The following is a 17,529-nucleotide window of genomic DNA, read 5'->3' on the forward strand; positions in this document are numbered from 1 at the left end:
GATTCAGCTAAAGGAGCTCAACCACCATTTGCAAGATTTGAACTGGTGTTGTCTACAAAGTAAGTTGCTGGTCAAAGTAGTCCTGTACAACACAAATTGACCAACCACCCACTCTGTGACTCCAGTGCGGTGGGAGTGAAAATCTCGCACATGCCTTTTGGGACTGTGGACACGTATGGGAGGTCTGGTGTTTGGTGACTTGCCTGTGCAGGAAGATCGATTCGCAGATGGTTTTAATGTACAAAAAAGTCTTGAGGGGATGGAACCCTGGCACTCAGAAGGCAGTAGCCACCCAGACATGGCTGGTGATCAGCGTAGCCAACCAAATGCTTTGGAACGCAAGAACCCAGCTGGTCCAGACAGGGGTAGACTTGGGCATCTAGGGTGTGTATCATAAAATACAGGCCGACCTAACGTTTAGGATGGAGAAGGATGTCACTCACCAGGATTACTTAGAAACCAAAGGGAGGTGGAAGGACCTCTTTTGGCTGTAGCCCCACAGGTTTGTGGAAGATCCTCCATCCTTGGGTAGGTAACACATGTCCTTTCGCACTTACAAAATACCGCAACCCCTATTTTTGGTGAATGTGTGTTGTGTTTTGTGGTGTGTTATGTATTTTTATGTTAGGTGTAGGGTTTTTAGTCCTTTATGGCACATTTTCTTTAATTTGCATATTTTTACAATTTATAGCACTTATTGCAGTTTTAAGTAGTCATCTGTAAATGACTACTTGTGTGGTGTGTTTGTATTAATTTATTTATTTATACACCAGTGGAACATACTTTCTGTCTGTCACACACACACACTATCGGTGATTTTTTTACACCCGTCTTTGAACTGTGGGAGGAAGCTGGAACACCCAGAGGAAACTCATGCAGGCAAAGGGTGAACATGACTGAACAGGATCAAACCCACCTCCCTTTGCACCACCCATGCAGTGAGAGGCAGCAGTGTACTATTTTTAAAAAAGGATTCCTTAATTTTTAAAGTATTGTTAAAATAAGTTCTACACATTTGCTCTCAACTGCATAACTATATTTTAAAACAAACAGCAGAAGGAACATTTCAAGGTAAAATGATAAAATTTTATTAGGGAAATACACAGCATAATTTGATTTTAAGTGTTTCTTTGTTCTGCTTGAGGTGAAATTCAGCAAAAGCAACATTATCTGTTAGCCAGCTTGCAGAAGGCCAGTGAAAGATTTTAACATCAGTGATACAAAAAAAGTCCTCATGAATAACTTAAGATTTTTTTTAAATTAAATTAAAAAAAAGTGTGCTGTGTAAAAAATAACCAGTCTTGTAACAAGTGGGTGGCACCTGGTAGCATAGTAGTTAGAACTGCCACCCTTGGACCCAAAAGGCCACAGGTTCCAGCATCACCTCCAGCTGTAGCACCCTTCAGCAACATACCTACCCTAAGTTGGTCCACTAAAATTACCCTGCTATAAAAATGGATAAATAGTTGTAAGAACCTTACCACTGTAAGCTGCTTTGGAAAAAAGCATCAGCTAAATAAATAAATATAAATGCTGTAACTGGAACACTTAATGCCAGCATAAGCTTGACAAGGGTAGTACCAGGTGGATCCAGAATGGGGCACCATTCAGCAGCAGCACTGTCAGACAAGTGTCCTGCAGCTTTTCATAAAGATTATAAAGTAAAAATCCTTTTCTGGATATAACAGAAATGTAATTTTAGTACAGATTTGTATAAGGACATAGAGGAGAAACATGGAGCTACTAGTCTGTCAGTCAGTCCTCATCAGCCACTGTGTATGGGTAGGGGAGGCTCTTTGTCTGTACCAGCATCTTTCATTCATTCATTCTTGACTGCTATTTTGACTGAATGTATCACCCCATAATGAAAAACAACACGAAACTGAGTGCACTAGTTGTACTTGCCACCAGTTTTTAATGTGGGAAATGAAAGCTTAGGAAATCATTGTATGTAAATTTTTTGTTAAAAATGTTGATAAAATTGTCCTCTTTGTTTGAAACTATAAGAGAATAAATTCTGTCTACCCATTATCAATAACACAATGTCCAGTGCAGGATCATGGTGGTCTGGAGCCTATCCTGGAAACAAACATATGTGCATGCCCACACACATCTACAGACATACACCAGTAGACCTGAAATACAGATCTTTGGAATGTGAAAGGGAACCAGAGCACCCAGAGGAAACCCAAAAATGGGAAGAGAACATGGAATGGAACCAGGTCTTCAGGAGCTGAGAGGCTCCAGTGCTACCTGCTGTGCCACCTTGAAGCTTCTGTGTTCACATGTCTCAGTTTTTACTGTATATGATTTCTGTATATAATTTTTGCTGATTTGGTTCCCACAGCAGCACGAGGAACTGAAGGCTAGTTAGAAATATCTTTCCTCATCTCCACTCAGAGTGACGCTACAAGGCATGTATTCCTCTGTCAACACCAATGTTCGAGACAAATGTTGCAAGTTTTTGACTAACACAATTGATTCAACATTCTCTGAATAATGAATATAAGAGGCTAAACAGGGATAGGCAGGGCTGAGGGTTTGTCTGAGTCCTGAACCAAAGCTCACCCACTCTATACCAACCCACCAAAACACAAGCTCACCCTCACCCACGGTAGTCCACCCACTGTAGATCCCCTAGTCCATTGACACAGAAAATTCCCTTGGCACCAGATCACACCTGTCCTGCCTCTCGCTCCCTTGCTCTCCACATTAGCGCATCTTGTGGCAGTCAGCATTGCCCACAGTAGAGCCTGGACTGGGGTCCTGCTGTTGCCGTGGCTGTGGACAACATGCAAAGGGACAGTCAGAACACAGGAATGCAAATTATGCTGATAAAGGCCATGATTAGCTAACACTAATGGTGGGGGCAAAGTTGAAAATGCTGCATACACTGACCACCACTGGGAACTGGAGAACTTACTTTGAACAGCTTAACATGTTTTTTTCTTTTTTTGGTGGGGAGAGGCAGTTACTGGGGAGCCAGGAACACAAGATATAGATAAAACAAAATACTGGTTGTCTGTCAGCGGTGGCTAGAGGGCTTCTTGTCCAAGTGCATTAATCGCACCCAAGCGGCAGAGGTGCAGGAAGAGAACAACACAAATGCACATACAAAGTCCTACATGATTAGCCTTGTGTGAGAGGCATTGAAGTGAAAAAGCACAAAGTCTGAACTTCAACGGTTTCTCCGTGGATATCGTCAAGAGCACCAAATTTCTAGGTGTTCACCTGGTGGAGAACCTCACCTGGTCCCAGAATACCAGCTCAATTGCCAAGAAAGCCCAGCAGCATCTCTATTTTCTGCAGAGGTTGAGGAAAGCCCATCTCCTACCCCCCAGTCCTCACCACATACTACAGAGGGACTATCGAGAGCATCTTGAACAGCTGCATCACTGCCTGGTTTGGATATTGCACCGTCTCAGATCACAAGACCTTGCAGCGGATAGTGAGGACAGCTGAGAAGATCATTGGGGTGTCTGTCCACCCAATAGACATTTACATCACACGTTACATCCACAAAGCCACCAGCATTGCAGATGACCCCACACACCCCTCAGACAAACTCTTCACCCTCCTGCGGTTTGGCAAAAGCTACTGAAGCATTTGGGCCCTCATGATCAGACTATAACAGTTTCTTCCCCCAAGCCATCAGACTCCTCAATACCTAGGGACTAGACTGACACAAACCCACACCCCATACTCCACTGAACACCATTCCACTCCCTTTGCAGTGTTTTGCACTGTTCTACTAGTACACACTAACTATGCTAGTTAGTATGTTTAGTATTTATTATTATATTGTAATATTTTCAGGTTTTTTTTTTACTAACTAAGCTTTGTATTGTTTTTAATGTTGCACCATAGTCCTGGAGGAACATTGTTTTGTTTCACTGTATACTGTACTGGCTGTATATGCTGTATATGGCTGAAATGACAATAAAGCCACTTTGACTTTGAAGTCTGAATGTAACAATTCATTCTGTGTAGGTGTACACGTGTACTGGGTTTTGAGTTGTTTTCAGATGCTGAAGGGTGAATTATTATAGCTCTGTATTTAAAAAAAAAAACTTTCAGACAAACAAAATTATAATGACATGACCATCTATATAAAACATTCCAGTATGTTTACTTTGATGAGTCTGCCCAAAAATCACACAGCGTGAAGGGAACACAAAAGCTCACAGGTTTGATTCCTACTTCGTGCTGTAGAACCCTTGAGCAAGGTGCTTACCCTAAATTGCTTCAGTAAAATTTCGCAGCCGTATAAATGGGTAAATAATTGCAACCATAACATTGTAAGTTGCTTTGGAGAAAAAGGTCTGCTAAGTGAATAAATGTAAATTACCACTCATCTAATATAGTGAATATTAGGAACACATTTTTCCTTAGAATGTAAGCATAAAAATGGGGCATCTTTGACTCCCTATGTAAAATTCATAACATTTCTGTCGTGTATAAATACTTCTTTACCCAACAAGTGCTGAAAATACCTGTTTACTATGGAGCTGAACAAAAGCTAGAGTAGTATGTCCATCAGCAGGTGGGCTGGACACCACTGGTATAGGATAACAGCAATGCCCATACAAGCTAGACACACACATACCGTACACACACATTCAGCCTTTGCCAGAGACAGAATAATCAAAGTCTGTGTATCAAACATCCATGCCCACTCAGGCCCTGCCCCCTCACCTCCACGTCCTCGCAATGCAAGCGGTCTCGATCCTCAAAGTCCCGAACTCTCCTCCGCACCTCCTCAAAGGCCTGCTGGGCCAGCAAGTCCTCCTGCTGTGGGCACACAGGGCACAGTGTGCATGTGTGCTGTGTCTAGTACATGTATGCATGCATGTGTGCATAGGAGGGAATCTTTGCACTGCCAATACACATGTAGATTGTAGATACCTGGGCTTTCTCGTCATCATACTCCAGACAGCCCATGCCATCTAGACGCTGCAGGTCGATCCAGCCCTTCCAGATGACACACACCCCATTCAGGATCATGGGTGCTTTGAGATATACCTGGAAAACACACACTAGAGTGAGAATTGTGAAAGGGACTGGTGCCATGGCTCTGATGTGAGAGGAGCTCTCTGTATTTATTCCTCAACCTTGGGAAAGTTACAATTCTCCTCTGAACTGCAGCAAGTAGACTAAACTGAATGTACAAATTTCTCTTGCTTGTAAATTTAATTCAATTTATTTTTATAGAACGTTCTTCTCATGCAGTGACACAGAGCACTTGAACACAGGTGTAAATCTAGGTCATAAAACAAAACATGACTATAGTAGATATTAAAATAACATGTATGACCTTTTTTTAAAACTCATTTATTGATAGCACAGTTCTACATGCAACTACAGGTGTAATGTGTGCTGCTTAAACAGTGCTTTTGGATACAGACTGTACATTGAGAGTTGTGTTTTTGATGCTCCTATGTTCACTCTGAATTGTACATCTCTGGTAAATGAATATATGTGAATTTACAGATCACACTGATGAAACTAGGTTAACAATCTGATAGAACATGTACAAGAAACAGTTGCATTATTCAAGTGGCTTTGTAAAAAGAAAGTTTCTGGTAACGCACATACGCGGTCCTGCGTAGCGCCCCATCTGACTCGCAGGGAATTTATATTTGTATGTATAAAGAGATGCTGATAGCAGCTCAGGGACCCCCATCTCTCACCTCAGAGTTCTGTGTGTGTTTATCAGAGTGAGTGGGTGTACTATGCTGTTTGTAGGATTGCTCCCAAAGAGTGTTTAGAATCTGTAAATCAGCCTGCAGAGCAGATGCATACTCCAGCACACACATTCTCTCCCAGTCACAGACACACTAAAACCACTTCAAAAAGTTGGTTAATCGCCCTTTGTGGCCTTGCCATCATTCCCCATGGCTGCAAGAGTGTGTTGGCCCTGCTCACCTGCCAGACCGCAGACTGCAGTCCCTTAACCATATGAGAAAGCAGGCAGATCATGACAAGGAAAAGAAAAGAAATCAGACAGTGAAAGAGAAAGAGCCTGACCACAGACTTCCTCTTTCGAGATTCAGGAGAGTAACAAACATGTGGCCTGTCTCCTCCTCTGTCAGGCAGACAAAGCAGAGAGTGAGGCAAATCTCACAGAAACAGACACAAAACACAAACCAGCAGGGAAGGACATTCTTTTACATGGAATAGCTACACTGACAATGGTACAGTGTATGTTAGTATAATGACTATCAATCACCTCCAGGTGTGTACAAATTGTATGCATCAATAGAACTGCTCCTAGCTATTTAGAAGACTTGATCAACTGCTACACCCCGACCAGACTGCTTTGCTCGTTTCCTTCTGCTTGCTTGGTGGTCCCGCGCATGAAAAGTAAAGCGCAGTTCTGGCTCCGTTGTGGTGAAATGACCTCCCCTTCTCACTCAGAACTGCTGAAACTCTGTCTACATTCAAGAAGGGCCTGAAAACTCACTTTTTCCGAACCCACTTCGCCCAAGATCTCTCCAGCTCATGTATGGTGTAAATGTTCAGGCACCGTAACTTCATGACCATCTCCAAGAAAAGCCTTTACACAGCTGCTACTCCTGTACTGTATGTAAGTGTGTACCTTAAAAAAAAAAATTCTAGGAAGGTGATCACAATTCGTCTATCCTGCGTTTTATGAACCTACTTGTGTGATGAACATTGGTGCATAAAGTGGAAAGAAACTAACTAGGTTTACTTAAGAATCACATGTCTGGAACTATGTTTCTCTTTCTCCTGATATAATGCACAAATTGTATTTTCACTGAGATGTGCGTCGCTTTGGAGAAAAGAGTCTGCTAAATGAATAAATATAAATGGTAACCCAATCCTTCACAGAGGAGAAGGTCTTCCTACAGTAAATGTAGCTTTCAGAAAAAACGGTAGAAATTAAACTTTGCTAAGAGTGACTGCTCAAAAAGCCACCGAGAGTCCAGCAGCTGTCACTACACTGAATATGATGGGTGAGATTGTGTAATCAATTAGCTTTGACTGAGTGCTTCTCTCAAAGAATCACTAGTCATTTAAAGGATTAGTATCAATCCTTTAAGTTCAGCACTAAATTAAAGTTTCAAAGGTGATTAAAATTAGACATCTGTGACAAAAGGACCTGCAACATGTTAATACTTCATTACAGCAAATGTGTGTGCGAATGTGTCTGTTTTTCTGCTCTGAGGATTGCACTGTAACACCATCATCGTCCTTCTGCTGAGCTCATCACCTGCACTCATTAATACTCAAGAGTCGCTTGCAATCAGAATCATTCACACTGGGGCCTTGCGTGTCTGACTCACACAGGAACACTATCACAGTTCAGCCCAGCATCATCTTCACTGCATCCTCTGAAGACCCTCCCTGCTGAGGGTGGGAGCTCCCTTGTTGTCCCAGTGTGTCACCCAGGTCCCTCTGGTGCTGCCAACACCCCTCTTCTATGCAAACTGAAGCACCACTAGCCAATACAGAGCTCTGATATCAGTGTGGTGACCGGAGAGGATGAGTTGCTGGAGCTCTGATTGGCTGCAAGGATGGATCTCAACCACCAGTTCTAGGGCCCAGGAAGTGTGGAGTCCATTAGGGTTTACAGTCCTGTTAACTGATCACTGACAACAAAAACTCTTTTAGTGGTGTGTTTTAGTCAGTTTGTGCCCTTCTGACATTCATACCATTCATAACCAAGCTTGGTGTGAAGAGAACTAGTCAGCTGTTAGGTTTAAGGACAACTCTGCTGAATTACTGATGTTTTACTTCCCAAGAGGTCCCTATAGGTCAAAACCAGAGTCAGGCATACAGTCACTGCAGCTTTCTCTGACAGAGACACTGGGCTTCCATGGGTTCACAGCTCATAGTCCTGGGAGAGGATCAGCACTGTAAACTAACAACACTGTCACTGCAGTGTTTTGTTCATTCATTTTCTCACACTTCTCCAAAATCACTTACTATATTACCCATCCATCCATCCATCCATCCATCTTTTGTCTCGCTTGTCCTAAAAGGGTCACGGTAGCAGCAGGGAGAGCAGAGAGGCCCAGCCGCCCCTGTCCCCCGCAACTTCCTCCAGCTCAACCTGGGGGATCCCCAGCCATTCCCAGGCCAACTGTGAGATATAATCCTTCCAGCGGGTCCTGGGTTGACCTTGGGACCTCGTCCCAGTTGGCCGTGCCTGGTATACCTCCAAAGGGAGGCACCCAGGGGGCATCCTTTTCAGATGCCCAATCCACCTCAACTGGCTCCTCTCAATGTGAAGGAGTAGTGGCTCTACTCTGAGTTCCTCCCGGATGTCCGAACTCCTCACCCTGTCACGGAGAGTGAGTCCCAGCACCCTGCGGAGAAAACTCATTTCTGCATTACTGCTGCCGCTGCTCCCAGGCTGTGGCCAATCTCACGCTCAGTTCTTCCCTCACTCGTGAACAAGACCCCAAGATACTTGAACTCCTCCACCTGGGGCAAAAACTCTCCCCTTACCTGGAGGGGGCATACCATCCTTTTCCATGAGATAACCACGGACTCAGACTTTGAGGTGCTGATCCTCATCCCCACCGCTTCAAACTCAGCTGCAAACCATTCCAGTGTGTGCTGGAGGCAGCCATGTGACGGTGTCAAAAGGACAACATCATCCGCAAAAAGCAGAGACGTCACCTTCCGACTCCCATACAGAATGCCCTCTTGACCTCGACTGCGACTTGATATCCTGTCCATGAAAACCACAAACAGGAATGGAGACAAGGCACAACCTTGGCGGAGTCCAACATCCACACACTGAACAAGCCTGACTTAATGCCGAGTATTCAGACACAGCTTTCGCTCCGTATGTACAAGGACGGAATGGCCCGCAGTAGTGGCTCCGGTACCCCATACTCCCGAAGCACCTCCCACAGAATTTCCCAGGGAACACGGTCATAGGCCTTCTCCAAGTCCACAAAACACATGTAGATTGGATTAGCAAATTCCCATGCCCCTTCAATGATCTGTGAGAGGATAAAAAGCTGGTCCACTGTTCCACAGCCAGGGCGGAATCCGCATTGTTCCTCTTCAATCTGAGGTTCAACTATCGCCCAGAGCCTCCTCTCCAGCACCCCGGCATAGACTTTCCCAGGGAGGCTGAGAAGTGTGATGCCCTGATAGTTAGCACACACTCTCCTGTCCCCTTTCTTAAAGATAGGGACCACCACCCCAGTTTGCCAATCCAAGGGCACTGTCCCCAAGGTCCATGCAACATTGCAGAGGCATGTCAACCATGACAGCCCTGCAACATCCAGGGCCTTAAGCATTTCCAGGCGGATCTCATCCACCCCTGGTGCTTTGCCACTGTGGAGCTTACCAACTACCTCAGTGACTTCCACCAAGGAAATGGACTCTTATAGCCCGAAAGCCTCCGGCCCTAACTCCTGTAAGGGAGGCATATAACTTGGGTTTAAGAGTTCTTCAAAGTGCTCCTTCCACCTCCTGACAATGTCCTCATCAGAGGTCAGAGTTTCTCCACTCCTGCTAAACACAGCCTGAGAAAAACTCCTCCAACCCCTCCTGAGCCGCCAGATGGTTCTCCAGAACCTCTTTGAGGCCAACCAATCGTCATTTTCCATAGCCTCTCAAAACTCCTCCCATGCTCTGGATTTTGCTTCTGCAACTGCAGCCACTGCTGCCTTTTTTGCCTGCCGGTACTTGTCTACTGAGTCAGGAATCCCCAGAACCAACCAGGCCCTAAAGGCCTCCTTCTTCAACTTGACCGCTTCCCTCATCACCGGTGTCCACCAGAGGGTTCTTGGGTTGCCGCCCTGGCTGGCACCAACAAGCTTTTGGCCACAGCTGTACCTGACTGCTTCCACAATGGAGGTTTTGAACAGGGTCCATTCAGACTCCATGTCCCCTACCTCCTCCGAGACATGGGAGAAGCTCTCCCGGAGGTGTGAGTTACAATCATTCCGGACAAGGTCCTCTGACAGTCGTTCCCAGCACACCCTCATTAAACATCTGGGCCTACCGGGTTTGTCCATCAGTTTTCCGCACCATCTGATCCAACTCACCACCATAGATGGTGATTGGTTGACACCTCAGCACCTCTCTTCACCCAAGTGTCCAGAACATGTGGCCTCAAGTCAGAAGAAATGACTACTGATCATTGACCTTTGGCCCAAGGAGCTCTGGTACCAAGTACACTTACAAGCATCCTTGTGTTCGAACATGGTGTTTGTTATGGACAAACCATGGCTAGCATAGAAGTCCAATAACATTTCACCATTCGGGTTCAGATCGGGCAGGCTGTTCTTTCCAATCACCCCCCGCCAGATTTCCCAGTCATTGCCAACGTGAGCGTTGAAGTCCACTAGCAGGACTATGGAGTCTGTAGGTGGGGCCCTGTCCAGAACCCCTCCCACCTTCTTCAAGAAGGCCGAATACTCTGAACTGCTGTTTGGTGCATAAGCACACACAACAGTCAAAGTTTTCTTCTCTGCGACCCTAAGTTGCATTGAGGCGACCCTCTCGTCCACCGGGGCAAACTCCAACTATATGGCAGCCAGCCGGGGGCTTATTAGTATCGTGGGCTGCCCGTCCACCAGGCGCTTGCCTAGGAACACTACCCCCAGGCCTGGCTCCACAGGTAGGTCCCGGTGACCCTATTCCAGGCAGGGTAAACGTTCTCTTGTTTACTTTTTTCATGGAGGTTTTTGGATCGTGTTAGTCTGGATCTTCACTCCAGACCTGTTCGCCTTGGGAGACCCTACCAGGAGCATAATGCTCCCGACGACATAGCTCTGGAGATCCCTAGATCACGCAAGCCCTTCTGCCACGCCAAGGCCCCGATCCAGGAAGGGACTATATTACCCATTTACTATTATTTATCCATTTACACAGCAGGGTAATTTTTACTGTGTCAGGTCAAGGACAGTACCTTGATCAAGGTTTCTACATCAGGGTGGTGGGACTCAAACCAGCTACTGTAAGGTGACAACAGAAACCATTATGCTGGTTGCTGCCTCAGGTGCTTAGATAGTCCTTCCAATTAGTTACAGGTTACTTAGTTGGCTCAAAAAATTGGTGACACAAAATACCTCAACAATCTAAACCAGGAGATTGAGGTCTAGGGAACACCCTCAACTGACGCCAAATGAGGGGGGCATGGCTACAGACTCACAGGTATACCGAGGGAAACCCTTTCTAAGCTCCGCCCCTTCACCTTACTAAAACAGGACTTTGTGATTGTAAATGGCAATATGAAGAATGTGATCATCCTGCTGATGGCCTGTATCCTTACACTATGCATAGCAGTTGCAGGGCAAAGCAGGGTGGGGCCAAGGCACTCCTCGTGGCCATGTGAGCCATCACATGACTCACTAACACACAGTAGCTGCAGCTTACCTGTGTGTTTGTCTAACATGGTCAGGTGGCATGGTGCTGATGAAATTAATTTCACAGAACATGAACACATGCAACAAGCTGATTTCATGCAAATCTCAGTCTTCAGTGAATATGTCTGAGTTGGAAAAACACCGTTCCCTCAGTCTGCCTCAAAGCAACATTCACACAGCAACACACAGTATGTAGATCTGCAGAGGTAAACTGTCAATAGAGTGTGGGAGGGAGGGAGACAGACATCCACATGTGAATGCAACACACAGTTACACATGCATTCATATGATGACATGCAAAGTGACTAAACTCAATGACTTCCTGATGGTGTAGCCCTGGTGGCTTCATGTCCTTGTATACACTGTGTCTTCTGTTCCAGAACAAGGAGTACAAAAGGCACACAAAAGAAACCCTCACTACACACACCTGCAATGACACTTCCTACAGGGCACCGCTATGCTGCCACCCCCCTGACTAGTCCCTAAACCCACACCATGGTCCCTGAAGCCTGATACCCCTTCAGGTGTATCCCTGTTCTACAGTGGTTCTCTGTCCAATCTGACCTGATGGAAAAAGTCTCAGCTCAGTATCCAGCAAAGCAGCACTGCAGACAGCCTCTACACAAAGGGGCATTAAAACTTGTATTAAACCCTCTGAAGCAAGGGAAGTGTAATGTAAAATCATGAAATATTACATTTAAATCTTATTGTTTACTTGGCTTAATTAGGTGCAGGACTGAGGACAGGAAGCACTGTAGCGTACACAGGCTCTTCACATATGTCTGACACCTGGGTCTACGGGGAGCCGAACACGCCAGGGCACGAGAAAGGATCTGTCTGGTTTTTGGCACCAAACAGACGCGCACACACACACACACACCAGGGGATGGCTAATTACGGGCTGTACTCAGCCCTGCCCCAACCCCTAAAACTTCCCACCCCCTGCCCCTGGGGAATCCCATATGGGGACTCCCACAAGGAGTCTATCCAAATCAGGCAAAGCAGTGGAAAAAAGAATAAATAAAAGTCAGGAAAACATTTACAGGAAAGCAGTCCTCCCAACCTACTGCATGTTGCTTCCATGGGAGCACAGCACAGGCTCTGGAACAGCATCCCTGGGCAGCCTGCTGTTCACCCTGACCAGAAGGCTGAAGCTGTGCCTAGAAAGCCATGGAGCCCCTATCAATATACTAGGTGTCACATAGAAGAGAAACAATAAAACAACATATGAACAGACACCTGGATTTGAACTGCAAACCTAGGAGCTCAGGAATTGCAAAGCACCAGCTTTATTAGCTGTGCCACCATGTGACACCCAAATAGTTCATCTAAATGACACAGTAAACAAGGGCAATGTTAATAAAGTCTTTTTCAACTGAATATACTGATGTCACATGAAGAGCTTGCTACACTTAAATTAAAAAGCATTTAAAAGGAGGTGACAATTGTAATCATTTTTAGATGGATGATCTACTTAATTTATGTACAAAAATGTATTGTTTTTTTCAGCTAAGAGTGAAGGATAAAGGCCAGTGACATTACAATGTGACCACGAGGGACTGGACTGACAGGAGAACAGAGGTGACCATCAGTGATGTGTGTGGAGAGCACAGGCAAGTAGTGAACATACTACCTTCCCCGTTTCGCGGTCAAAGTCCACATAGTCGCGTGTTGGCAGCTGCCTCTGCTCGCCTTGCAGGGTGGTTGGGAAGAACTGCAGAGACAGGTTGGTTCCCGTTGCCACAAAGGCCTTTTAAGAAGAGATCAATACAAACAGGATCAGAAAGCTGAGTTCTCCATAAATTATGCAACTGATCATTTATTTTTTACATGAGAGAGTGTGTGCCTGAGGCCAACGGTGCCTGTCAAGAACAGAGAGGAGAAAGAACCAGAAAACCAAAACAGCCCCCCTCTGTTGCAAGTATTCAATTACACACACATCAGATTCTATATTCCCACATATGCTTTCAGCGGACAAGGGAAAGGACAGAGCCATACATACTGTGTGATATGAGAAGGAGAGATTGATCGATACACAGATGACTCAGAAATTAACCCGAGTCTCAATAAGGCACCAGACAAAGGAACGAAACCTAGAAAAAGAGATCTTTGTAAAGCTGCAGAGGGACTCTGTGCCCCAGAACCCTGGCTATCCTGAACCAGACGACCCAATGATCTGATCAACTCATTTGTGTACCAGCTCCATTTCACTGGAAAAACACTCAGTCAACAAATCACCCATCCTTTGTTTACCTGACTAACATACTAGACTGTGATCAGTCACCCACACAGAATATACAAATAGAGCAGTTAAGTATTATTCAGCACCTCCTTTTATCAATATGGTCTGAACTGGCATATTATATTGTTTACATAGCCATAGTTCCATGGTCACTAACTTGCATATTAATTTTAAAAAGTTTATTATCTTTACATATATTAGCCTAATTCAGTTTTATCGTTGACACATAACACCATGTTTTCGTCACAGGAGATTTTCTACTAGTTCAGCTAAACTCAAAGAAACACTGGAGGAAACAGCACTTATACCATCTCAACTGACAGATTAATGGTGCTCCACTGTACATTTTACTTTACAGTTAACTCTCACTGAAAAAAATTAGATTAGATTCTCCAATAAATATAGATTTTTATTGAATTGTCCCTTAATTCTATTTTCCAGAGTCAGTCACACAATGAACCAGAAACCTTGAGCTAGGTGATGTTGCCCAGCTAGGGTGTTGCCTAGGTGTTGACATTGAGTAAAACTCTCTTCAGATGGTCTTCAAGATCAGACCTTACCCTCTGCTACTGTTCTCCTGTTATGTTGCCTTTGAAGAGCCTGCCTCCCTCTCTGAGTGTTTGCCTGGAATTAAACATTCAGAACTGTATGACTCCACTACAACTGTGGAGGTAAAGGTTATGCTTAAAATATAATAAGTCGATCAAGTAACGGTTTAAAACACCGTGCGTGCAGCATATTGAGTAAAACATTTAGAAACATTATTGCACTCTTGTTTATATTTAATTATAAACGTCTATAGACGACCACATGGTTGACGGCGCACGCTGAACGAAAAAGCAAAACTGAGATGTTACTGGGATCAAGTACGCGCATCGGTCAGCGAACGAACTCACAATCTCTGAGCGACCGTCCCTGCAGGCGCTCTGAAACCTGGCCTGGCGCTCCTCATGAGGTCTGTCCCGAAAGCCCGTGTATCTGATCTTCAGGGAGACAAGAGCACAAGCAACACTTATCTCGAGCTCATTACACACGGTACGTCGTCACAGGAGCGGAGGTCGAGGTGTCTCTTCAGAGAAGAGCGACGACTTAACACAAATGGAAGACGTCAAAATACGTTTTTATTTCAAAAGCCATACACTTGCTTACACACACGGCCCCGCAGAGGCAAAACAGGAAGTTTACTCAAACGAAGCACCAAACACAGATCAGTTTTACGCACTTCCATCCAAACACACACACACACACACACAGCCGGCGTGGGGTCGAACCTCGCACTCCCGGCTCAGTTTCCTAAAGAACTCCTCGTTCTCGAACTTGCTCCTCTGATCGGGGACCACTCGAGGCATCCTCACTCTCTGATCGTTGATCACCGATGGATAACCGGCCACTCTTGTGTACTGACCGCTTAGACACGGTGCAATGACGAGCTCTGCTCTACTGCTCTGCTGTCCTCCTTGCGTGGTAGCTCTGTGCGCGCTGGTTCTCTGGTTTTCCAGCTGTCCACCTGTCTAGTTGTGCCTTAGAGCGGCAGCTCAGAAAGTGTCAGGGACCGCAAGCGATGCGAGTGCTGACAGCGGTGATACAATATCGACACAGTGTTTGTACACTGTGTACAGTATTGAGTGTTGCACTAGGCTGCGCCTTCTGCTCCTCCGTCCCTCCTTCTCTGCTCTATGACACCGGAGCCCGATCGCGGCACTTCTGTTCCTCCTCACACTCCGAAGTTACTTCCGACTTAACGACTGTGCACCGGGGTAAGCCCCCCCCCCTCCCTTTAAGGAGCATGTCCAGAATGAGCCACTGTGCGCGCGTTCCGCTATCCTGCCATCCACACGCTCGACTGAGACAATATTAAAGGCTGCTTTAATATGAATATTACTCTTATTAACTTCTCAGTTGTGGAAGAGCTCAGCGCGTAAAGGTCGGAACAGCGCAACTGCCGCGCCGTGCCTTCTTCACACCTTTCGGCCTTTAACCATCTTTCATGTCACTGCTCTTTCTTCTTCACGGGATTGGCATTTTAACAAGCGGGATTTCCACACTTGGAGTTATGTGACAATTACAAAATCTCGTTACCCACAGAGAAATGAATACATCCATCCCTCCTCTCAATCACAGCCATCTATCTACATTTTTCTGTGAACATTTCTTAGTTTGTTGTGTGTGAGAGAGATGCTCCTCGGGATTTAACTGCCACAGTTTTGCTCGCTCTCCTCCTCCATGCGCTCACTCATCTCTCTGTATGAAAACTGAGTCCCAGGTTTACCTTCACTTTTACAGTTCCCCCCTTGTTTATGCACAAATGAGAACTTTTGTTGGTGTGAAACATGAAAAATTAACTAGGCCCCAGCAGGTGGTCATGTGACTCCTTGCTGACTAGACACCCCCTCGCTGCCCCGTGGCGTCTCGGGTTCGTTTGCATAACGCTCTTGTAAAATCCGGATGAAAAACATTTGTTTATACCCGCCTCCCCACTACCTCAACTTTCCAAATTACAAGAGCTTCCTTTCATAATCCTACAAGTCAGATCATGCGCGGTGTGGCGGCTCGGCGCGAGCAGCGCGCTCTAATTAACAGCACTAGGGCGCAGCTGGTGTGGCGCATGAGCGAGCGCGCACCACGAACAAACGGCATATTTGCATTTGTAGCTCCAGCAAACGTACGTTAATGACGAGTCACGCTGCGAGGAGTGGTGTGCGGTGCGGAGACTGCCGAGGCATAAGGGTCTCACGGAAAGTGATGGCCCACATTTGGGAACCAGTTCCATAAAACGGAGGATCAATAATTCACAAAGTTCAGTGCAGGAAACCCCAAATGGTGCCCCACCACAATTAGACTGCCGCGCGTGGCGCCTTCAGCTTCCATCATCTGGTGGCCCTTTTGAAGGCCCGGCGGTGAGCACGTGAAGCATTCGGAGTACTCAGGTCTCTTTGAATGTGAACAAAAGCTTTAGGATGAGGAGATATGATGAAAACTGCGTAACTCCCTGTCAGGTGTTAGTTTTCTCAAGTACGACGTATACTGAAATACAGAGCCCTCTGGTCAATACTGAAACTAGGCTGTGAACTACTGAGGCTCTAGGCTGAACTGCAGTGGAGCTACTGGGTAATACCAACACAACTCCCTCACATGTTTATTTGTATATCATTATACTGTATATGAACAGCTCTCACTTTAATTCATGTTTCAGGATTGCCTGAAGGACCTCCTGGAGGCCTGTGTCAAATATGGCAGCATGGATTAGTTAATTTAGGTGATAGTTTTTCTCTAAAGCCAATTATTTTGCTCATTTCTACACCTGGGATTATTTTTACTAGAGCAATTCATGGTAAGTACAATACTCAAGAGTCTTACAGCAGGAGCATAGATTCAAAACTCATCCATCAGGTGCAAGGCAGCAGCTCTAACTACTACAGCACCTGCAGGATGAGGCTAACAAGACAGATGTACACCTAGCAATGCTGATTACCACTTTAGCTATCAATCTCTCAAAAGTTGGCGGAGCACTGTACAACCCAAAGTGCATTACCTAAAACTGTGCAAAGTGCTTTTCCAGATGGTACCGAGTCTTGGACCTCCACTTCACTTGCCAGTGTCCACTCCTTTTGTCCAGGGAGCTGAACTACCTGGAGACAGCACTGAAGTTCAGGGCTTTGGTTACATGTGAAATCAAGTGTGAGTCTTATCAGAACACTGCAAGGAGGTACTGGTAATCCACACAGATCCTCCAGCTGTCATTCTTCTTGGTCAGGACAACAGGTGCAATGCTGGGGCTGAGAGACAGCTTTACCACACCAGCCACTGCTATGTCCTAAACCTGCTGTCCCACAGTGTCTCTGATCAAGGACTGATCAAGCTTCCCCAATGTTGACAGTTTGGTGTAGTCACAGGCCTTGTTCTACCAGTAGACTTCTCCAGCATGTCCAT

At 45.6% G+C, this 17,529-nt stretch overlaps 1 protein-coding gene across 1 annotated transcript; it reads right to left on the bottom strand.

Annotated features, from left to right (window-relative positions):
- Window positions 1-828: 828 nt before the first annotated feature.
- Window positions 829-15,306, bottom strand: LOC108933953 (core-binding factor subunit beta-like). The gene is made up of 6 exons (XM_018751389.2): window positions 14,871-15,306; window positions 14,496-14,582; window positions 12,991-13,107; window positions 4,906-5,022; window positions 4,696-4,791; window positions 829-2,781 (listed from the first exon to the last, which is right to left on the bottom strand). Exons 1-6 carry the CDS (start codon window positions 14,946-14,948, stop codon window positions 2,713-2,715), a joined length of 564 nt encoding a protein of 187 aa, XP_018606905.1. The 5' UTR covers window positions 14,949-15,306; the 3' UTR covers window positions 829-2,712.
- Between the last annotated feature and the right edge of the window lie 2,223 nt (window positions 15,307-17,529).

Source organism: Scleropages formosus, chromosome 1 (assembly GCF_900964775.1).
Source record: "Scleropages formosus chromosome 1, fSclFor1.1, whole genome shotgun sequence".
NCBI classification, from domain to species: Eukaryota; Metazoa; Chordata; class Actinopteri; order Osteoglossiformes; family Osteoglossidae; genus Scleropages; species Scleropages formosus.

What these genes read in the sequence shown, in the direction of transcription:
- LOC108933953 (XM_018751389.2), bottom strand. Translation starts at nt 14,948, where the DNA reads ATGCCTCGAGTGGTCCCCGATCAGAGGAGCAAGTTCGAGAACGAGGAG. An exon ending in TTGACCGCGAAACGGGGAAG is followed by an intron (nt 5,023 to 12,990) that starts GTAGTATGTTCA and finishes TGTGTTTTCCAG; the next exon opens with GTATATCTCAAAGCACCCAT. An exon ending in ATGATGACGAGAAAGCCCAG is followed by an intron (nt 4,792 to 4,905) that starts GTATCTACAATC and finishes GTGTGCCCACAG; the next exon opens with CAGGAGGACTTGCTGGCCCA.